This window comes from Berghia stephanieae, chromosome 3 (assembly GCF_034508935.2).
Source record: "Berghia stephanieae isolate SIO BIC M18660-M18661 chromosome 3, UCSD_Bste_1.3, whole genome shotgun sequence".
Taxonomy (NCBI): domain Eukaryota; kingdom Metazoa; phylum Mollusca; class Gastropoda; order Nudibranchia; family Aeolidiidae; genus Berghia; species Berghia stephanieae.
The window spans coordinates 42,275,217-42,298,472 of NC_088362.1; the positions used below are offsets into that span (position 1 = coordinate 42,275,217).

General features: G+C 35.0%; 2 protein-coding genes across 5 annotated transcripts in view; one reads left to right on the top strand and one right to left on the bottom strand.

The window, feature by feature from the left end:
* Nucleotides 1-319: 319 nt before the first annotated feature.
* On the bottom strand, nt 320-11,740 carry LOC144967762 (proteasome assembly chaperone 1-like). Its single transcript, XM_078905367.1, has 6 exons — nt 11,640-11,740; nt 5,829-5,938; nt 4,401-4,612; nt 3,228-3,426; nt 1,776-1,912; nt 320-1,356 (listed from the first exon to the last, which is right to left on the bottom strand). Exons 1-6 carry the CDS (start codon nt 11,726-11,728, stop codon nt 1,282-1,284), a joined length of 822 nt encoding a protein of 273 aa, XP_078761493.1. The 5' UTR covers nt 11,729-11,740; the 3' UTR covers nt 320-1,281.
* A 986-nt stretch (nt 11,741-12,726) lies between these two features.
* Nucleotides 12,727-23,256, top strand: part of LOC144967763 (synapse-associated protein 1-like) — a 74,901-nt gene continuing 64,371 nt past the window's right edge. For 2 of the 4 annotated variants that reach the window (XM_078905369.1, XM_078905371.1), the window contains exons 1-6: nt 12,735-13,098; nt 16,095-16,177; nt 16,717-16,863; nt 17,840-17,979; nt 19,193-19,287; nt 20,670-20,723. In XM_078905369.1, coding sequence (XP_078761495.1) covers nt 12,825-13,098; nt 16,095-16,177; nt 16,717-16,863; nt 17,840-17,979; nt 19,193-19,287; nt 20,670-20,723 — 793 coding nt within the window. In that variant the 5' untranslated portion in view covers nt 12,735-12,824. Of the gene's footprint in view, nt 13,099-16,094; nt 16,178-16,716; nt 16,864-17,839; nt 17,980-19,192; nt 19,288-20,669; nt 20,724-23,256 lie in introns of all 4 variants that reach the window. The other 2 variants (XM_078905370.1, XM_078905368.1) reach the window with 2 other exon arrangements.

A 23,256-nucleotide genomic window follows, 5' to 3' on the forward strand; every position in this document is an offset into this window, starting at 1 on the left:
CTCTCATCTTCATTCTGGATTGACATTGCTCGTTTTTTCCCTAATCTTTCCACTTAATATGAATACTGATTTCGTTTAGTGTCATTTGAAAAAATAAAATGTTTTTACAAGTTAGATGGAAGCTCTATAATCGTTCCAATTAACCATTACCAAGATATTAAATGTATATTGAGAGATCATTCGAAATGACAAAGACAAAAAGCAAGCTATAAAACTGATATAGAAGAAATAGTGATCTCCCTGCCCACTATGGGAGGTTAGCCTCAAACTCAAACATTTATCAAAAGAAGGAAATAAAAATAACAAGTAAAAGTAAGTATAATGAAATTCCGTCAAAGTATTTATTGCAATTAAGTATAAAAAATAATAACAAAATCACAAAAAATATTGAAAGCTGTAAATACAACCCTTTCTCTACCTCTTTAACATGATATTCACAATGATCGTAAAACTATTCATAAAATACTTGATGGTTCTAAATGTGACGGTATTAATTGGGTTTTACAGTATAAATTTAAAATCATAACATTCCACTAACGTTCATAAATGTATGTCTGTTCAAGGAAAAAAAAAGGTGTGAAAATGATACAGTGGAAAATATAAAAAGAAGTTCAAGAATGGGTTTTTAAAAAAGTGTTTTTTTCTGTAAACCATTCCACAATGAAACGTTTCGTAAAGCTGCTTGAACATAAAATCAAGGATAAATGCAGGGGAAAGCACACAAATAAAACCACAAACGTCTTAATTTCTCCACTGGGCAAGCTAAATTATGAAAATTTACTTGACTAGGTGAGAGAGTGATCTGCAATCTCTTGTCGTATCCAAATGGTAACAAGCATTAGTTGATAACCCACAGATCAGTACCTATTATTATGTACGAATATAGAGAAAGCCCTGTGTTATGTTTTTCGGGGTAGGAATACAGATTCTAATTTTCAGAGGCCGAAATATTTTGCAGTGGCACCACCATGTACCTAATATTTTCTAATATCCATGCTCACCAAGCCATCATTGGGTAGCTGGTCTGATGGATCTGGTGCAAAGTACTAGCTTCCTATTCTGAGAATAGCAAACAATTGCTACTGTCCTCTTCACATCACTAAAAAAGGAAAAAAACATTCCATCTACATGGGTCTGATAATTCCAAACGGATCACAATATAAAATCATACAGACTAGATGTATGAAATTGGACTTGCATTCATATTGATTCATCATTGTTTTGTTTGTCTTTATAAAATTTCTTTCATTCGTTCATATTTTATTTTTCCAGAAGCTCACTTTACATGTAGAGCGTGTCATGATTAGAATGAAGCTCGATAATATCTTTCAACATTTGCTCAGCATTCTTGTTAGGCTGAAATAAAGAAGAAAAAAGACAAAGTAATGAAAATGAACTGAATACAGTTTTTTGGAAAATGATTGATACTAAATAAGAGATGTGTGTGAAATATCTATCCAAAAATAAAAGTAAGACAGCCAAGCCTGATAATAACAATACTTATTCTTTAGCTACCATGACCTATGTAAACAGAATCGATAAAACTATCAGCCCTTAATTATAGCAGATAAAAAAAGTCTTAGACCCTTTCGTAATACATAGGACCTAGGTTTTGAATAGAAAGATAGAAATCCTAGATTTTCTACTATTAATTTACTTCATATAATTGCATCTGGCCCTCAATCTTGGCATTCTCTTGGTAGTTCATTTTTGCGCTGAAAAGGTCATAAAGTTAAAAAAGTGTATCAAACACATTATCTCAAAACCAAAAATACCTCAGTAATGTCCTTGATGGGAGTCACATTCAAGATAGGAAGGAAACACTTGACATCAGAAATATCCACATACTTATTCTCTTTGTAACAGATGTAAATGACAGCTTTACATTGATGCACTTGGAAAAACGTCATTACTGGAAGAGAAATAACATAACAACGATCAGTGATAATAAGGAGGTAGACATCAATGTAACCAGGAAATACATGACTGTTTAACCAGTTAACTGCTGTGCCCTGGAAAGACACGATTTAAAAATTTGGCCAGAAAACATCCTTCAAATATCGATCGATTTAAATGACCCTCATCCTGGCAAAATCTCTCAAACCTGGGACCCCGCTAAACACTAAATTAAAGAGAATTTAAGATAATTTATCTCTTTTGTCCTAAAGAATAAATTACAATACAACTTTTAAAAACTGATAAAAATGGCCTACCATTTACAGTTAGTATAGGTGATGTTTCTTTCCACATAAAAAAAAAAATAATTGTAATAATTTTATATAAATCTACTTTTGATGAACTCTTTTACAAATTAATGCTGAAAATATAATTGTGTAACTATTCAAGAACATGGTGCAATCTTGTCACTTTTAGACACAAGTAGGCAATTCAATTACGATACACAACTGCAGCTTTCGTGAATGAAAACCAGTTCTGATTTTTTTCTCTTATCCTTATCCACTCAGCTTAAACAAAAAAATGTATTAGCTGAAGCAGATAACAAAATCTCTTGAGACAATAAGTGTACTGAAAAAATGGAACTTTAAAACAAAATAGAAAAGAGAGAGAGAAAAAAAATTAAATTTACATTTTCAATATGTAGTAAAGGGACAGAAAGCCTATATAAAACAATCGAAAGAAATATCTCATTGGTTTGATTTATTGAACATCCATATATAGCTAATCCATTCGGCCATGGTGACCAGCAGGGAATGGAGTCAGCATTTAGCTTATGCATCATAATTGTAATCTACCATCCAAATGATTTAGCGTAGCAGCAATGATCTATTACTTTATTGTCTTTTTTTGTTTTGTTGTCATTTCATCTTTTTTTAGATTTGTGATTAAGGTTTCATCACTCCTAGACCAGATTATAAAATCATGCTAAATGATGCGATGAATTTTGTAAATCTCCAGACATTGTAAAGAGGTAAAAGTGGGTCATCTCTGAATCCACTATTATATGTATAAACTCTCCATTGTTTGAAATGGAACGTTGATTTTAATAATAGAGAGTAAACACATGGAATCATGAAACACAAATTTTTGTAGTTAAAAGTAGATACTGTACATTCTATTCACATTTTATAAGAAGTGCTTTTGCAACCGTTTTGTGATCATGGACTTCTTTCTACAAGAGCTTTTGTAAAGTGAAAACAAGTACTTTATATGAATGAAATCATTTCATGTGTGATGGGATTTTAACTGTCAACTACACATTCACTTACACTGAGCAGCTAATCCTGTCAACATATTGGGCTGCTCTAAAATTTTGCATATCGGAGTACCAAGGAACTTCTCACTCTTGAGTGCTCGTAAAAATGGAGTATCCAGATCAGATGACGGCACATCACTACAAAAATTGGCAGATGTGTTTGTTGTTAGTACAGCTATGTAGGCCACGCTGAGATCTATATGGTCATATATCTATAATGGAATGGGAAATGAGAAAGAAGGAAACAATCAATACATACCAATAAATGGACAGCTTGAAGTTTTGAAATGAAAGAAATCTTTACTCATATCAAAGTAACTAAAAAACGAAATCAAATAGAAAAGAAGGACGATGAGCACTTTGTATTTTTGCATCACCAACAATACGGTGCAAAATCTAAAATTTACATTTGAATACATTGGTCTCTTTTTATACACATTCTGGTTTTCAGTAGGATCTAGCAATAAGCACACTCTGGGTCTGCAACCGAAGTTTTACTCTATAATTTTATCACTATATCAGCACACTCACTAAACAAACTCTGCTCTGTAATCAATTTTTAAAGCAGTTTTTAAAATATCTAAAAAGAGAAAAAACAAGGTACTTAATAAGGTGTGCTTAGTGGACAGAATCCAACTGATGATGTTTTATTCAAACTCTCCTATTCTACTACATCCCTTGTATAAAAATTTCATATTCACACCGTGATGATGAAACAGACAGAAAAGGTCCATTATAAAATCTAAAACAATAACAACTGAATGGTTTTTAAATGACATGATGGCAAGGCAAGGCACCGGTGGGCTAGACTAAAGCCATGGATTGGTCTTAGGTCCAATGCTATTCACCTTGGGACACTGCCAAAATCTAGCTTTAATTATCAACTTTACACACATGAAAGAGCATGAATTCTTGGTATTTGCACGCTTCACAAGTGATTTATCATTTGTCATTTTAAATGGGTCGATGACAGTTTCAAAACAACAATATAGTGCAAACAGCTTTGGAAACTTAGAAGATTTTACTTAATTAGGGCATAGGAGCATTGAGTCCGCAGAAAAATTCAGAGTGCTTGATTCCTGAGCACTGTACTCATAAAATCTGTAATGATAGGATAAAAATGTAACAAAAAAACCAACATAATTACACCTTAGAATGACACAAGATAAAAATATTTTGTACTCACAAGTTTCGCCCAATCAAAAGTGTGGTCGGATGGAACATCTCTGTTACACTGTACAACAATGATATTGGGATTACTGTGACACCTGTAGATGTAACAGGTCTTGTCTGTGGGAGAGGTTTGGGATACAGTGAAAGGGTCGTCGTTTTGAAGGCTGGTGAAAATTCCACCCACAATTTCGTAGCTGAATTGCTTGACGTAGATTTCAGTGAAAGCTGGGAAATTGAATTAACAGCAATAATGAGATTCACGCACAAACAAACCTGGATCAATCCATGTTACATGAGGACTGTTTCCTGGTTTCCTTATCCACACAACAGTAATTGGGTGGTTGGACTGATAATAGATTTGGTGAAAAGTAATCTGCAATCCACTGACATAATATTCAGAGAGTAACATTGTTAGCGTCCCATTTCATGCTATGGAAATCAATATAAATTCTGTGATCATAAGATCACTTTGACTATTACTACATCATACGTTCAAGAACACCTCAAGTTCTCCATTACAAAACAGAAAAAATACTCATATTCACTGGGAATCTTCAATATCAAGTAACTAGAGATATATAATGTAACCAGACCTGTCAACCCTTCATATTCCAAAAGTGAAATCAGAATGTCAGAAAATAGGAATTTGAGACAAAAAGTAGGAATCTTTTAACAATGGGTAATTCTATATCACAATTACCACCAACTTTGCCTCCAAACACATAAAGATAGTATTCAGACACAGCTGGCAAAACTACATATCACATGTATAAGTTAACAGAATGGGGGAAGGAGCGCATTTAACTTTCCTATTTAGCTCCCTTTTGGCAATCATTAAAAAGAAAATTTACCTTTTAATCCCCCCCCCCCCCCCCCCTCCAATATTTTCTTCTTTCCAATTATCATCATTATAGAAAATTGGAATTTTAGAGACAATGACGGATAGTGAAAAAAGGAATAATTGCGCCAAAAGTGTAAGGGTTGGCAGGAATGTGTAACTCCCTGTCTCAATTATGTATCATAATCAATAAGGAATAAATCAGACACGAAAATACGAAGTTTAAAATGTCAAGACGATCAGAATTGGTTAATCTGATTTTTCTTTTTCCTTTCTGTCCCCCCCTCCCCCTTCTATTCAACAAAAGTACATATTATATCTAACTTAGAATTTTAATCTAGACTAAATTTTTAGCATTCTAAAATGATACCAGATTGAGTTGACAGGTCACAATAGTGCAAAATGTGAGATCATTTATTAGTAAGATTAAATATCCAAGTCCATGTGGGTTTCATTTATTCACCAAAGCTTATGATATGCTATTTTGTAAAATAACCATTACAAAAAAAAAAAAAAAAAAAAAAAACAAGAAAAAGAATAAAATGATTTGAAAAAAAAAATAAAAGAAAGGAAAATAAAATGCACTCATGTCGCCAGCATTACCATTAGCTTCGAGCCCAAGGGCAACCACTAAGTTGGTGCACGGGATTTTCTGACCACCGCTTCTTTCCAGCTCAGCTTTCATCCTTTTGGACCAGTGTAGGATTGGTTCACTGAAAAGAGTAGAAAAAGAGAAAATAAAATGGCAAAAATAGGAACAAAAACAAACTTTAATGTACATCAAACTTTACCTACACTTTCCATACTACTATTATCGAGAATGCAATCTTACTGAATCACATCTGGCTACAATTTTAAAAAGTTTTTTATTAAATTGAGCTTTATATAGGGCAATTTCCACTAAATGTGCTCAAAGCGCTTTACAAGGGGTCCCTGGTCAACAGCAACATTTAACATGTAGGACGGGACATGACGCCTGTTAGGCGATATTACAATTTTTCGGACAAAGACAACGCTGTTAACGGCCAGGTACTCATTTTACACCTGAGTACAGTGAGAGAATGTGAGTAAAGAGCCTTTTCCAAGGACTCAACTATACGCCGAGTGTGAGGCTCGAACCCAGGACTTTCTGAGTGTCATACCACTAAACCACATAGCCGCAGTTGTAAGACAGATAGAAACATGCTTCCAAAGGTAACTTGATGTCTAATATCATTTTCTCATTTCAAAGTTTATGTAGCAAATAGACTAAGTGTCTTCAAAGTAGACCTAAAAACCAACAATCATCATGTTTACATATTTTAACCCACAACATATAAAAAATTCTAACTTTCATCACTAGAGTTGCGTTAGGTTTTACTCTATTACAGCAACATCTATTCACTTCGTTTTAACTTTAAGTCCCCATTCTGAAGCACTTCAACAAATTTAACATTCGCGATGCTCTGAATGTAGCCTGTCCTCACTGGCCAGGATAGGTTCACAGAAGGGTTACCAGAAGGCCGCATGTGTGGCCAAATTGACAAAAATGAGAATCCTGTTTCTATTACAGTCCAAATCAGTATTGGGGACGTCGCTTTATTGGGGCAGATGCTTTATTGGGATAATTCCTTGGGAACATAATTTTTTCTATTTAAAAATTATACCCTTTCCAATTCCCATCCGCTTGGGACAGTCAGCCGCTTAATGGGGACGGACTTTGACAATGACTGTCTCCATAAAAGAGCTTTTTCATTGTCTTCAATAGTTTAAAACCATGGTTCATAATGGAAATTAGTCTAATGGGATGGTCAACTATGTGAGTGTGGTCATACCGCTCATCACAGAGGTATGAACGAATTGGGTGTGCGGTCAATAGAGATGTGAACAATAGAATTTACCTGTATCCCTTTTCAGTGCCATCAACTGCCATTGTCATGTTCATGGGTCAACTGACCAATGGTGTGATGGGTAATGAGTGAGACATGAAATGTCACTCAATTTCATGGCCATCACTTAATTGGGATACTGCTTAATTGGGACGATTTGTTGGGAATCGAGCCGTCCCGATAAACCGGCTTAGACTGTATTAATTGTTAAAATTATCTTTTAAAAATTTAACAAAAAATAAAAACATAAATAAATAAATTTAATTAAAAATAATAACAATGTTTAAAATTAGTCTAAACAATTCTTTTTAAATCACCATGTGAGCTTCCATTTGGTCACTTTTGAAGTCAAAATTGACTACAAAGAACCCTGACCTTTCGAATGAGTTGGTGTAAACCAACTAACAGAGAAGGAAAAGAACAATTCATTAATTAATCCACTTAGTGAAAAAAAAGAGAAAAAAAAAGGTGTGGAAAAAATATCTGTAGTTCAACGATGAAATAACGTAAACAGAAGAAATGTTCATACGCTGAAATTTTTTAACTTTCACGATTGGATAAAAAGACAAAACAAGAGGTTCCCAAAATTCTGTTTTTAGAAATTCCAGATTACTTTAGAAGACAGACCTTAGACTAGGATGGATGTGTACATCGACGGACAATAAATTACCATGGAGCATTCTCTCTTTTTTTTTCTCCATGAAAATCACAAAACCTAAGTAAACCGACGTTTATCTAGATTGAAACCCAAAATCTTGACACAGATAACTGGGGTTGGAGATCCCAATTCAAAAGGATAAGAGACAAAAATACAGGAACAAGAACTCTTAACTAAGGGTATCAAACGGGAACTGTCAATGTCATTTCATAAACAAAATTTTGTGTTCTTCTGCCTACGGTTCTCTTGGCTGAATGGTATACACATTCCCTCACCATTTTAGAGTTGATGGTTCGGTTCCTGGTTGAGGTTTTTTTTTATTTTAAAAAAATTTAACTTAAGAGTTGACATATTCATTACTATTTTTCTTTGTGCAAATCATTTTTTTTAAAACTTTTTTTAAATGGCCTTATTTATTTAACCATTGTGATGAATGTTGGATTGCATTACATTACAGAAGTTTTTATTATTTTTTATTCTCAAGCACTATGCATGAATGTCAACAATGATGATTTTTCACCTACAAATTCTAGCTTTAAAACACTTGTGATATAGGATAAGGCAGAAAAAAATGCGTGTCTTTTATTACGTCTTTAAGAAAAATTCACTTGTTATTTTAAAACCTTACTGTTGATACTCATTAAAACTTTCATCAATAAAGGTTTTTATATAACATGAAAAAAACCCCTGTAATATAAGACATTCATTAACTATCTGCTATTTATAAATCACTCTTGATGTTTGACATTTATAATTCAATTGGATAATCATTAGGAAGTGTATAAAATAGTGAATGTAAATGTAAATAAAGGGAAAAAAGGAATGTGTGACTTTAATTTGTGGAAATAAGAGAAAGTTATGTGATAAACAATTTGGAAAAAACGAAGTGCTTGAAAAGATTACAACTGAAACTTGATAACTGGCAAGAACTCGACATAAAACCTTTCAAATAGATATAGAAAACTGCCTTTAACGAAACAAGTGCATAAATGCCAAGACCCTAGCCAGGCCAGTACTTTGGTAAACGTCTATTTGGCACTCCAGCAATGAGCTGATTGTGCGGCTATGTGGTCTTGTGGTATGACACACTCGCTTTCAGATCAGAGGGTCCTGGGATCCAGCCTCTCACGGTGTATAGATGAGTTCTTGGAACCTTTTCTCTTTACTCGCATTCTCCCACAGTACTCAGTTATAAAATGAGTACCTGGCCGTTAATTTATCAAATTAATATATAAAGTGTTGCTATTGGTTCTTCGTTGTATATTTTTACATTTTTGTGCATTTGCATATATTATATTATATTATATATATATATATATATATATATATATATATATATATATATATATATATATATATATATATTATATATATATATATATATTATATATATATATAATATATATATATATATATATATATATACATTGTCGCCATAGATTCTCAACTTTGTGTTTATACATTTTCATGCATGCCACGTCTGGAAACGATTTTCCATTTTTTTAAAATGAATAAAGTATATCTTATCTTATCTTAAAAGCATTGTCTCTGTCCGAAAAAAAATTGTATTATCGCTTAACAGGTGCCATGTCCTGTTCTAAATGTTAAGCGTTGCTGTTGGCCAGGGACCTCTTGTAAAGCACTTTGAGCATGTTTAGTGGATATTGCTCTATATAAAAGCTCAATTTAATATAATAAAAATGACCCAGCGGCTGTGGCCCGATTTTTTAATATATTTCTGAGAGTTGGGTCTAAGAAAAAAATCCATAGATGTTTTGTATATGGATGAATTTTGATATCTTTATATTGTTGTATTTATATATCTAATTTTCCCCAGGAAGAATTGTCCTTTTGCTTGGAGTTGTTTATGTTTGACATGACAAAAAACAACTGAACATTTATGAACAAATCCTAAAATCCCCGAAATCCGCGGAAGATTATCATCACTGGTCCTCACTATATTTTTAAAAATATTTCTTTTATTTTTTATTTTTTTATTTTTTTGCAAAATCTCGACAATTTGCAAAAAATTGCAAATTTTGCGGCCGCAATGCAAATCACAGATGCAAAAAACTGCCATGACAGAAGAGACAAGAAAATACGAAAAAGTAAAACGATTTTTTCCCGTAGGGTTAAACAGATGTGGGAGAGAAGAAAAAAAAACAAACAGAAAAACCGTGTGGTTGGTAACTGGAAGTTCATCACTCATAACTGTCTACAGTTATTCAGAGTGGACTCCCCGACTCTGAATAACTGTAGACAGTTATTCAGAGTCAATTGTCTACAGTTATTCAGAGTGGACTCCCCGACTCTGAATAACCGTAGACAGTTATTCAGAGTCGACTCTGAATAACCGGAGAAAGTTATTCAGAGTCAATTCAATATCCCTTTTAATCGTGGATAAAATAGGGTATAATTCAGATTTGAATGATTTATAATCAGAAATTGGTAAATCAAAACTCTTGATCGGGCAAGTGATTTAACATCTTAACTTTTCATCAAAATTGAATTCAGGCCAAAGTTTTATCCCTTAAATTATAACTTATGCCCTACAATCTCATCCCAGGAAAATCCTGATTCAAATTCCAGCGACCATCTTAAGCTCGTTTTGAAATGCAACAGTTCAGGTCACAAATTCTCTTAGAGAGAGAGAGAGAGAGAGAGAGAGAGAGAGAGAGAGAGAGAGAGAGAGAGAGAGAGAGAGAGAGAGAGAGAGAGAAGAGAGAGAGAGAGAGAGAGAGAGAGAGAGAGAGAGAGAGAGAGAGAGAGAGAGAGAGAGAGAGAGAGAGAGAATATCCCGTAGACAGATTTCCAACAATGATTCCCATATCTCAAGCCAGCCAGTCTACATTTTAAATGCGCGACATATAAGGTCACCCTCCTTACGTCCAGTACCACGAGAGATTTGATGATCAGGTGAGAGTGGCGAGGAAGGGGGGGGGGGGGGGTGTTGCTAAGCTGACCCTACACAGGGATGAGAATAGCGAGAAGGGACGGCGGCTAGGCGAGGCTACCCTCCCTAGCTGTTGGTTAATAGGGATGAGAATAGCGAGAAGGGACGGCGGCTAGGCTAGGCTACCCTCCCTACCTGTTGGTTAACAGGAATGAGAATAGCGAGAAGGGGTGGGGCTGCATGTTCACCCTCCTTACGTCCAGTGCCACTAAAAGTAGTAACGAGAGAGATGATGATGATCAGATGAGAGTAGTGAGGAAGGGGGGTGCTAAGCTGACCCTACACAGGGATGAGAATAGCGAGAAGGGGCGGGGCTGCATGTTCACCCTCCTTACGTCCAGTACCACTAAAAGTAGTCACGAGAGAGATGATGATGATCAGGTGAGAGTAGTGAGGAAGGGGGGGGGGTGTTATGCTGACCCTACACAGGGATGAGAATAGCGAGAAGGGACGGCGGCTAGGCTAGGCTACCCTCCCTACCTGTTGGTTAACAGGGGTGAGAATAGCGAGAACGGACGGCGGCTAGGCTAGGCTACCCTCCCTACCTGTTGGTTACAGGGGTGAGAATAGCGAGAAGGGGAAACTACCTCTATTACTATTCTCATCCCGGGGGTGAGAGCTCGATCGCTTTTCTATTCTCATCCCGGGGGTGAGAATAGAGGCAGCCTTTTCAAAAATTTGGTTCAGTAGTAGAATTGCCTATACATAATTTTGCTGAAAAGCACTTTATAATGAAATATACATATTGAGATCAAATAAATTAAAATTTCTGTCAAAGTCCCTTGGTGGAGTGTGAGTGTGAGTGAGCGAATTCTTACTTTCGTTTTCTCTTGGCTGAAATTTGATTTGAAAAACATTAATTCTTGATCATAATACTGTCAAATAGATAAGAGTAAATATAAAATTCGTCCAATTTAAATCTATCCAATTAGTACCAGGAGATAAATGTTTGATCTTCTTCGTCCTCATCATCGTCCACAGCCCTTGAAGTAACAGGCAGAACTTCGCCAAAGAAGGTTGCCATGTTTATCACAGGGTTGCCAGATTATTTTTCAACAAAATGCCAGGGGAAGACTCAAAAAATGCCAAAACACTCAAAAAAATGCCAAAGTCTGTTGACTCCCACCCCCACTAAGAAAACTACTCACTTTTGATAGACAATTTACTATCATATCCTGGTGGCTTGCGTGTTTTATCTTCTTTTTTTTTCTTTTTTTTTTTTTGAATTATACTAAATTTCCTGTTGGGGTAATTTTTTACTTACTGACTACTAAGTGGAGTGCTAAACCACTACACCACGGTTGGATTTTAAGAATGAAAAGAAATACATTAACATGAAAGGTAAATACGTAAAGGAGTGAAATCATTGGATGCTGTAAAATCAGACCACCCTAACGAACAGAGTTAAAAGTTAACAGGCGACCATGACGCAAATATACACGAGTTTTGCAGGAGATTCCCAGAAAACTTACGAGGATACTTGTCGAGGGCTGAATTTGAGTGAATATCTGAGGGAGGCAGGGCTAGTTCAGGGTGTGAGTTTTAATAGCAAAGTTTTCCGATGTGAAGAGATTTGTTTTTACGCGTTTAGAAAGGTGTCATTTGAAGTATAATATACAAGAAAAGAAAATGCCAAATGAAAATGCCAAATGCCAAATGATTTTTCTAATGCCAAACGGTTTTCAAAAATGCCAGATTTTTGGAATCTGGCATTTAAAATGCCAAACTGGCAACCCTGGTTTATCAAATGAAACCGGATACAGATGACAGCTGATTTTCGTGTCTAAATTGTAGGTGACCACTGATTTTAATGTTTTTTACTTATTCTCACTGGTGCATATTTTTCGCAATGCAAGACATACACGATTAGTTTTCAATTATTACGAATGCATTTGATGCGAGTATCTATATGATTATTTTTTAATCTGTCTGTATTCATCTATGCTAAAGACATGAACAGAGACTTTTGTTACGTGGCTACAAGAAAATCAATCTTAACACTGGATGTCCGTCACTCTGATCACGTGACATCTGTTTATGTTATGATGACAGTGTTGGATCGATAGAAAGAGAATCACCACCTTAATAATTTGTAAACAATATTTTTCTTCAGTTCCATCATGTTTAGCTCGGTAACCAGTTGGTTAGGAGTGGGCCAAAGACCTAAAGATGACGAAGAGAACAAGGAAAATGAAGGCCAAGTTCATTCTGAAAGCAAGGACAGCATCAGTTCGACTTCTGTCGAAACCAGTATCAGCTCCAAATCTGGATTGACTGAAACTGAGTCTTCTGATGGAGAAGGGAAAGCCTCGTCAACTTCTGAGGACATCAATCCTCTTGACACCCTTGAAGATGTATCAGCTAAAGCACTCAGCACAGCTAAAGAATTTGGAAGTGAGTTTTACCATAACTGATTCAGTCGAGGTAGAAATTAGAGAAAATTGAAATGTCAATTTCAGTGAATAGTTTGCAGAGCAGGGCCTTCTCTGCAGAGCCAACAATCTGTCGCCCATCTATTTTTGGCAACACGTCAACGTTTTGTTTACATCCATTATTTATCGATATTCGTGATATTTTTTTTTTTTTTTTTGCGTTTTCATACGTGAAAGATAAGTCATGGAGACACACAATATATATTTCCTCATATTTTCCACAAAGATCATCATCTCTACTCTAGTTCTAGTTCTAGACTCTCTTTTGCATTTGCACCCTACAAAATAAATTTGTAAATGTCTTTTTTGAAAACTTTAAACCATGCATTTTTGGAAATAAGTATATCTTTATTGATTTCGGTTTGTTTCTTTTGTCGTTTTAGTTGTTGTCCTCGTTTGTTTTGTTTTCTTTTTGTTATTGTTTTTTTCAATTGTTTTATTTTTATCTATTTATTTTTTGTGTGAATGTGTTTGTGTGCGTATGTGTGTAGTTTGTTTTCAATCTATTCCTGGAGAACATCATGATTGAAGACCTATCCCATTTCCCTTCAACCATTTCAACTGGTGGAAGAACGTTCAATAACCTCAGATTTCCTGATGACATCGACCTTATAGTAGGAAGTAATAAAGAATTACAAGATGTCACTAACTGGCTGGTCATCGAAGAAAATTCATTTGGAATGGAGGTAAAAGAAAATAAATGCAAAGTAAAGACAACATCAGAGCCAACATCATAGTCAAAGGTCAATAGTCAATAGCTCGAAGAGATAGTATCTTTTAAATACCTCAGGGTTACATTCACCAAAGACAAAGACGACAGCTTAAAATCGGAAATTAAAAACAGGATAGTGGATGGCAACGAATGCAATATCAAGACTAGATAAATATTAAAAAGCAAGAACATGGTGCTCTGTTCCAAACAGAAATTATACAAGGCACTTATTACATCAATCTTTTTATATGTTAGTTAAAGCTGGACATAGCCCTCAGAAATCCTAGAAAGGAAACAATCATTCGAAATAAATGTTATAGGTGCATCAAAGGCAATGAAGAGATTTACAAAATTGTTTCTCTAACAGACTACTGAAATCCCTCTTGCTATAGACAAAAGAAGAAAATTGTCTTGATTTTGCCATGTTTCTCGCTATTAGACATTGGCAAAAACAATTATTCACGGGAACTTGGAGGCAGGCCTAAGGAGAGAGCAGCTAAAAGAAAAAATGCTGGATGGACAGCCCAACAGTAATGAGGAAATTTTAGGACAGATGTGGATGGAGGGCTCTTACTGCAAAATTATATCTCATGTCTCCTCTACGACTGTCTCGGTCTGGAGAATGAGGTGAGATGTAGTGTGTTATTGTGTATGTGTTTATCAGCTGGATATCTTGAAGCCTAAAGAATCAAGGGAAAGGAATCATCACAATGTGAGAACATTCAAAAAAATTGTTTAACGGGCATTTATATCAATAATGATGATAAATATATGGTATAGAGAAGTGCCAGGTGAAAGCAGAATAAACATATTGCTGTGTCAGAGCCATGTGTGTCTGTCAGTTAGATGCCGCCCAAGTTTGGCTCTGACACCACAATATTTTTAATCTCTGTTTTCATCTGGCACTTCTCTATTCCCTATATTTCGTATCAATGTGATAAAATGCATTTTCACTGTAAGATAAAAATTGTAATGTTCTTACCGTAAAGACTTGTTTGAAAAGTTTGCTCTTGTCCCTCTTAGGTATTGGAAATTGCAGACAAAATTTTATTTCAATTACATTAGATGAAACAAAGAGCTGATATTTACAGTGCAACACCCGTTCATCGAACACGCATTCGATAAATTAATGGATTCAACGAGCGACAGAATTTTCAAATTTTGTCCTTCTTTATCTTAGTAAATTTTTCACTGTATCCAGGAACAATTTCATGGTTTCGACAAACTAAACTTAGACTTAGGGGCAATATACTGGGCTTTAGCCTTCGTGAACTTATAGCCTGGAACTGACCTAAAAAAATTTTTTTTAGCCAAATCATAAAACAAGGCAACGTTCCTAGAAAAAAGTTGATTACTGTGAGTTGTATTCAATAGCTAAACCAATGGAATCATTTATTTAATTGAGCACACAAAAAATAACTCATTTTTCTTTTTTTTTTAACTTGTGATCACCGTCTTGTAATATGACATACATTGTTGGTCAGTCTCAAGCATAGCATTGCCTGACCCAAAACAGTCAGACCGCAGTGTGTGGGTATTTATCACAATCATGTATGTTGACACACTAATGAAGGAACTGCATTGCGACAATGACAATGCCATGTTTATTTTTCAATCGCCTGTGACAAGCACCAGATAGCCATGGACTCAGGCTATAGTTTTACGAAAGGTAGACAAATCCTTCGCCCCTCCATTCTTGCCACCTCCCCCACATCCTACTATGTTATCCCCTGTGCCGTGTTATATGGCGTGGTGATGTGTGTTTTGTTTTTCTAAGAGATTAACTCAGGAGGAATGATATTCATTATTTTGCTAACAAAAAGGTATGAATCTACAAGACCAGGATGTGCAAACATTGAGTTCATATAGAAGAAACGAAATTGACGTCATTCAGCTCTTTGTTTTCAGCCAGCCATTTTTATGAATATATCTCACTAAATTGTATCAATCACCATAAATGTTTAAGGTTACACATATTTTTGTGTGTTGGTACTCCATATATCCAGCTGGCAGATGTTACAAGTATTTTAACCAGCTGCATAGAATGAATACCTATACAGTAGGCTGCATCACAGTTTTTATCTCTTGTCTGACAGCCTTATTCACGTATTCGGTCTTCGTTGAAACACAGATCCAACAAACTTTTTCTGGCTATCCCGTGTAGTTCGTTGAATGCATGTTGCACTGTATGTATATACCTCTCCCTCTCCATCTCATTGAAAAAAATGTTTCCCTTTATTTTCCAGACATTTTGTTCAGTTTTGGAAAAGCTGCTGGGAAAACAGTGGCAGACACTGCAAAACAAATTAAATCCTCTGTGGAAGAAAAGGTAAGATGATTGTCGTGTCGGATAATGTGTATGTATATTATTATATCCTTTTTAGAACTACATCTAGGTTTTCCATCCAGCTTTATCTCAGTCGGCATGAAATGGTACAGTTAATATTTTGGAATGGAAACTTGTGGTCCAATATGGTGTGTGGGCGACTTCCTGACCTCTGATTCATTTAGTACTATTCCAGCAAGGTGTCATCACCTCAGTCCCACTGACTGTGTTCAATCAGAGTTTCATTGTGTCATTTGATTTCATTTCATTTTGAAGTACTGTTTTAAAATTAAAATAAAGCAAAATCAATTTTCATAATCTGCACCTTCCATTCTTGTTTTGTTTGAAACTTGGTAGTCAAATTTGCAATGTTTCAAAGTATTGAGAAATTAAGTAAAAAATGTTAATTTTATTTTTAAAAAGAGAAGAAAAAAGTAGGAGGTTATTTTTGGTGAAGAGGTCAAATAAAAGAGTTTGGTATTATGATGGATAAATTTATCTTTATGATTCTATATTCTTCATAATTATTTTAAATCCTTCAGACAATTTTAGGAGATTTCCACAAGGAGCAAGACAAATTTGTTGAAGAAAGGAAAGAAAAATCGAAGCAAGAGGAGGCGTCTGTTCCACCTTGGGTGGGATACAATGATGAAGAGAATCTCAAAAAACAAATACTAGCACTGTCACAGGTATTACTTTGATAGTTTTTGAACCTCATTTATTGTGTCTGAACTTTCTAGAATGTCAAGCATCATGTAGAAACTATGAGTGATGATGAGCAAAATTTTTATTTCCATCGAGACCCATGGATATGATTGAAATGTTATAACTTTACTAAGGAAGAGGTTTGGCAAGGTCTTGAATCTGAGATATAAAATGCCTTTGAGCTTTATTGAAACTAAGTCCAGCATCTTTGGTTCGTTTTTTTTTAGAGTGAGATGATATACAAGATTAATTCACATAAAGCTTAAGAACATATTATTTTCTGGAGAGTAAGCCTCATCACAATTAATACTTGTTTATTTGTGTGTGTGTGTGTGGGGGGGGGGGGGGGGTTGTTGTTGTTACCCATTTCATTTTCAACATAACTTCACCCCAATCCGTCTGTTTGTTTAAACTGTGACAGTGGTTAATTCTAGTTTCATGTTAATGTGAAGTAGAAGATTTCCTCTTTCTATGATCATGATGATAATAGTGATAACATTTTAGGGAAATTCAAGCACCATATTTATAATTTCAATTATTTCAGTTGACTTTTGCTTAAAATTTTGCATCTAACCATATTTTACGCTCTGAACGTTTTCAGATGATATTCATGTTTTCACTGTGTATTGCGTTGATGAAATTTAGTATATAATTAAGCAATTAAATGTATTTTTAAAATGTCATATTCAACCAGCAAGTAAAATACCTGTATTGAAAATGTTAAAGGGAGGTAATTTATGTGTCACAATTAACTGCATTAATTAGTAGCTTTATGTTGAAAACGGACAAGAAGAGAAGAAGAAAATTACCTCATAGAACAATAGACTTGGCTAGATAATGGCTTTATTGTTATAAAATATTCTCATAAAAGTTAAGGAAATTCAAGAAAATAGAGGTAAACTTAATTGGTTTGTTCCCTTTATGGTAAGGTTTTAAAAAATCTTCTTAATTTCTATACAGGACAAACGCAACTTTGTGCGCAAGCCTCCATCTGGCGTGCAATTCAACTTTGACTTCAACACATGCTACCCCATTGCCTTGGCAACGCTTCAGGAGGATCCCAACTTACAAAAGATGAGATTTGATTTGGTCCCAAAAACGTCAGTTCATTTATAATTATATTTTTTTTTCGGGTTTTGTTTTGTTCATTTAACTTTTCAGGATATGAACATCTTAAGAAATCTGCTGACGGCAACTAGATTTTCCAACAACTCTGTATTAGTGATTACATTTATTTGTAAACCATTGTAAATTATTATTTTCAGGTGAAACGGAACTTAAATCCATGTAACAATTATTTTTTTTATTCATTAATTTCCCTTTAATGTACAAAGTGCAATTGAGGATTTTCAAAACATGGATAATGGTTAATAAGGATGACTGCTTTACTTGCTTATTTGCAAAATTCTGAAATTATTTGATGTTTTTAAAATTTGGATATATTTGTTTCTATGGAATTAGGTGACCTCACTTGTATAGGGTTATTGATTTTTGTGTTGAGTGTGTGTATTGTCTGATAATTTCTTGCTTAGTCAAAAGCAGAGAATAGCGTATTTGAAAATGATGGATTACTCTCTATATCTTGTTCTGATCGAAATGGAAAACATAATTCAATTGAACTTTGCTCCTCTTTTTTTTTTTTTTTTCTTTCCACTAAAGTTTTTCAGGCCTTCCTGGTAAGGAAGACATATTTAAATTCTGATTTAATTGTCACAATGAAATCAGAAATAATAAGCATGAATAGATATCAGAAAGTATTTTTAAAATTTTTTAAATGCAAGAAATTTCCCTTCTCTTAAAGTTTGTGATATAATGCTTCGTCTAGATGATCTGAAGTGAGGCAAAATTTATTCAAAATGTTTATTTTTGAAGACTCACCTATAGTCATCTCCATCTAAAAAAACTCTTAGGAATCAAGCATAGTTTGCTTTTTAATGTTGATTTGAAGTGTATTCTCTATAGACATGGCACAGCCATCGGTTCATAAACAAGTCACCATGAAATTAATTTTTTAAAATTTTAAATTATTATTGAGGGTGGGGTGGGAGACCTATTGAGCTTATAATGAAATAATTGTTGTCGAGTAAAAATTCTGTTTCTACATTGAGAGTGCTGAGTTAAGCTTTTATATAAAAACCACGGTATAAGTTAAACTTCAAATCATTTTTTCAAATCACCCAATGACTCAATAACAAAAGTGGCTTGATATCTTTTCACGGGAGGGTTGTTGCTATGAGTCTTTCAATCAATGGTTGTCAACTTGATCCATCTATTGCCCTGTTTAAGCAATCATTTTGTACATTGTTTCCCCAGTGTGACTGAAGAAACGTTTTGGAGTAATTACTTCTACAGGGTCTCATTGATTCGACAGTCCAGTCAGTTGACTTCCTCTCTGGCTCAGTCGTCAGGTGAGTCAAATAATGTTATTTTCTCTTCATGTGGCCCATCTCAATATTTTCCTCCCTTCTCATTTGGCTTTTATTATTATTATTATTATTATTATTATTATTATTATTATTATTATTATTATTATTATTATTATTATTATTAATATAATTATATATATATATATAATATATATATATATATTTTTTAATGTGATCAAGCATTTTGACTGCCATACTAAATTCTGTTGCGTAAATAATCTAAGAACTTAGCTCTTCCTGTGCCTCTGGCTCATCAGACTGTTACTCGTTTGTCGTGGATTATCAACATAATAAAGATTCAAAACTCGAGTAACTGATTTGATGTCATAGTACATTCAAGTCGACTTTGCATTTTTTAAAATTATGTTTTGAGTTGTAGGACCTTAAGATGTCAAAGGATATTCAGGTCGTCCTGCTTTCTGCTAGCCCTATTCGACAAAACATCATTGCCCGTCTGGCATTGGTGATGAATATTTGTAAGTATTGCTCCGGTTATGATCTCAAATGCAAATAGGGGATTAACTATTATGCTATATCAGTCAAAGCTGGCGTTCACTACCATGCATTAAATTGAATTGAGATTACATTGAATTGGGAACTAACTGCCTGTGGTAAACACTTCACAGTGTATGCATCCTCTCTATCACAAATCCTGGCTAGTTGGGCAATGTCCTAGGTCAATGACCAATCAACCCCATACTATGTCACCTTTACTGTCACCAGATCTAAAGAGATTCAGCTACACATTTATTGCTGGATCAATTGATTATCTGTGAAAAAAAATTCAAAGATGTGGGATGGAGTCCAGTCTCTTTACAGTTAGTAGTGATCCCCCTAACCACTCTGACACTTTTTGAGCCATGAATGGAGTGGTTAAAAAAAAAAAGTCCTTCAAATCCATAAGGGCCACGGATTCTGAGTTTATCCCAATTTTTGTGGTGTAAGAGGGACAGTAATATTTGCTTGCAACACCATGCATGGGGCGCTAGTCTGTCTTAAAGTACTTTTCGCCAGATCTAATAGATATAGGAGTGTGATTTGTTATTTAAAAACATAAAACAACCTTGACTGAGTCTGGGACTGGTATACATGATTTTGCTTGTGTTTCAAATGCTCCAACAACCCAGCAATTGAGACATCAGGAGAATGATACTGTCTCACAAGCCCATAGGATTTTTTGTTGTCTTTGTACTAGCACCTTTTCTGTTTCATCATACCCGTAAAATATCTAACAAACATCCTTTTCATTTTTCTTATTTGGAGTAATATACTTTACTTTTGATATATTTTTGATTTGTATTTATTTATATAAATATTTTTCTTTTTGTGTGTGTGTGTGTGTATGCGTGTGTGCTCGTATACAGGAAAAAGTTCTAGCAGTAGCTCTAGAAGATCATCTACAGGAAGTGAAGCAAAAGGTAAGAATGATAAGTAAAGTTGTTGAGAGTGATCTGGAAAAAAAATGATTATTATCCCTTCTACAGGACATTGCCCTGACATTGTTAGCAACACTAGATTATCCCTCTAACAAATGCTTTTTAGTAATCCCCATATTCTAAATGTGAAAAACCATCAATCAATGATATTGTAAGACATTAAAAATGGAAATATAGTTAATTGAGTTTCGAACTTGGATTGCCCATGTTACATTACAAATCTTATCCACTTGGCCATTTCACTGTAAAGGCAACTCAACAGTTAGCATATAGGTGTTTTGTTTTGTTTTTTAATTTATTTGTTTATTTATATTTTGTCTTTAATATTATTATTATACGTTTGGGGTCCTTTTCTCCTTTTTCTTTATATAAACGAGGTTAACTCAATCAAGCGTAGTCTCACTGTCGTTGTGTTACAGAGGTTATTATTATTATTATTATTATTATTATTATTATTATTAGTAGTAGTAGTAGTAGTAGTAGTAGTAGTAGTAGTAGTAGTAGTAGTAGTAGTAATAGTAGTAATAGTAGTTATAGTAATAGCAGTTGTAGTAGTAGTAGTAGTATAGTAGTAGAAGTAGTAGTAGTAGTAGTAGTAGTAGTATAGTACCTGCCAGGCGGAGTTGTCGTACCAATAAGGTCGCAGGTTCAAACCCCACCACCGCCGCGAAAAATTTTTATTCTCTATTGTCTTCTGGCACTTTTCTACTCACTTCATATCTTGTTGTTACCAACATAAGTGCCTGCTCCACTCGCTTTTCTGAATTAAAAATTCACCCCATACACCGGAGCATACTCAATGTCTCAATCGTTTCTATGTTATATGTTTGTGTTGAGAATATTGGCTATTAAGCTTAACTGCTGGTCAAAATACTTCGCGATGGTGGTGGGCGAACGAATCGGCGGTCCCAGAAGTGGGTGAGAGAGGGATCTAGAAATGACTTGGGTTTGAAACGAATATTTTTGTGTTCGTGGATAGCTCACACGGTAGAGCCACGCTCTCACCTGCCAGGCGGAGTTGTCGTACCAATAAGGTCGCAGGTTCAAACCCCACCACCGCCGCGAAAAATTTTTATTCTCTATTGTCTTCTGGCACTTTTCTACTCACTTCATATCTTGTTGTTACCAACATAAGTGCCTGCTCCACTCGCTTTTCTGAATTAAAAATTCACCCCATACACCGGAGCATACTCAATGTCTCAATCGTTTCTATGTTATATGTTTGTGTTGAGAATATTGGCTATTAAGCTTAACTGCTGGTCAAAATACTTCGCGATGGTGGTGGGCGAACGAATCGGCGGTCCCAGAAGTGGGTGAGAGAGGGATCTAGAAATGACTTGGGTTTGAAACGAATATTTTTGTGTTCGTGGATAGCTCACACGGTAGAGCCACGCTCTCACCTGCCAGGCGGAGTTGTCGTACCAATAAGGTCGCAGGTTCAAACCCCACCACCGCCGCGAAAAAAATTTTTATTCTCTATTGTCTTCTGGCACTTTTCTACTCACTTCATATCTTGTTGTTACCAACATAAGTGCCTGCTCCACTCGCTTTTCTGAATTAAAAATTCACCCCATACACCGGAGCATACTCAATGTCTCAATCGTTTCTATGTTATATGTTTGTGTTGAGAATATTGGCTATTAAGCTTAACTGCTGGTCAAAATACTTCGCGATGGTGGTGGGCGAACGAATCGGCGGTCCCAGAAGTGGGTGAGAGAGGGATCTAGAAATGACTTGGGTTTGAAACGAATATTTTTGTGTTCGTGGATAGCTCACACGGTAGAGCCACGCTCTCACCTGCCAGGCGGAGTTGTCGTACCAATAAGGTCGCAGGTTCAAACCCCACCACCGCCGCGAAAAATTTTTATTCTCTATTGTCTTCTGGCACTTTTCTACTCACTTCATATCTTGTAGTATAGTAGTAGTAGTGGTAGTTGTAGTAATAGTAGTTGTAGTAGTATTACTGAATTAGAAGTAAGAGAGAGAGAGAGTATGCTTGTGTGTTTACATTTTTTCCTGGGAAATCTTATTCAGGTATTATTGGGCAAAACTTTATTTTAACCTACCTGGTGCTGAAATGTTCAGCAATTCACCCCTGCCCCTCCTTTCTATCTATACCTAAAAACGCTCTACCATAATAGACCAATGATGCTGTCATTCGAGAGGCGGGTAATAAGGCAGTGACCACTAACTGCACATTAAAACTGTTGTCATCATTAGATGTGTGTGTGTGTGTGTGTGTGTGTGTGTGTGTGTGTGTGTGTATGTGTGTGTGTGTGTAAGCAACTGAACTGGTCATTTCCATCCTAGAGTCTCTGCAGTCTTCATCTGAAAGTAAAATTGGTTTACGGAAGTGATAACCTAAAAAAACAATTTTAACATTATAAACAAAGAAGGAGATGATTGCAGAGATAAAACATTAGTGGGAAAGAAATCATTTTGATCACTTATTAGTTAACATCACCTGTACTTGTCTATTTAGTTGGGATTGTTTTTTTCATTTCTCATTTATTTA

Bases quoted from the DNA above. Each gene is read 5' to 3' on its own strand.
- LOC144967762 (XM_078905367.1), bottom strand. From the start codon at position 11,728: ATGGCAACCTTCTTTGGCGAAGTTCTGCCTGTTACTTCAAGGGCTGTG. The intron at 3,427-4,400 runs GTGAGTACAAAA...ATTCCATTATAG, and splicing joins CTTTTGATTGGGCGAAACTT to ATATATGACCATATAGATCT. The intron at 1,357-1,775 runs GTATTTTTGGTT...TCTTTATTTCAG, and splicing joins CCATCAAGGACATTACTGAG to CCTAACAAGAATGCTGAGCA.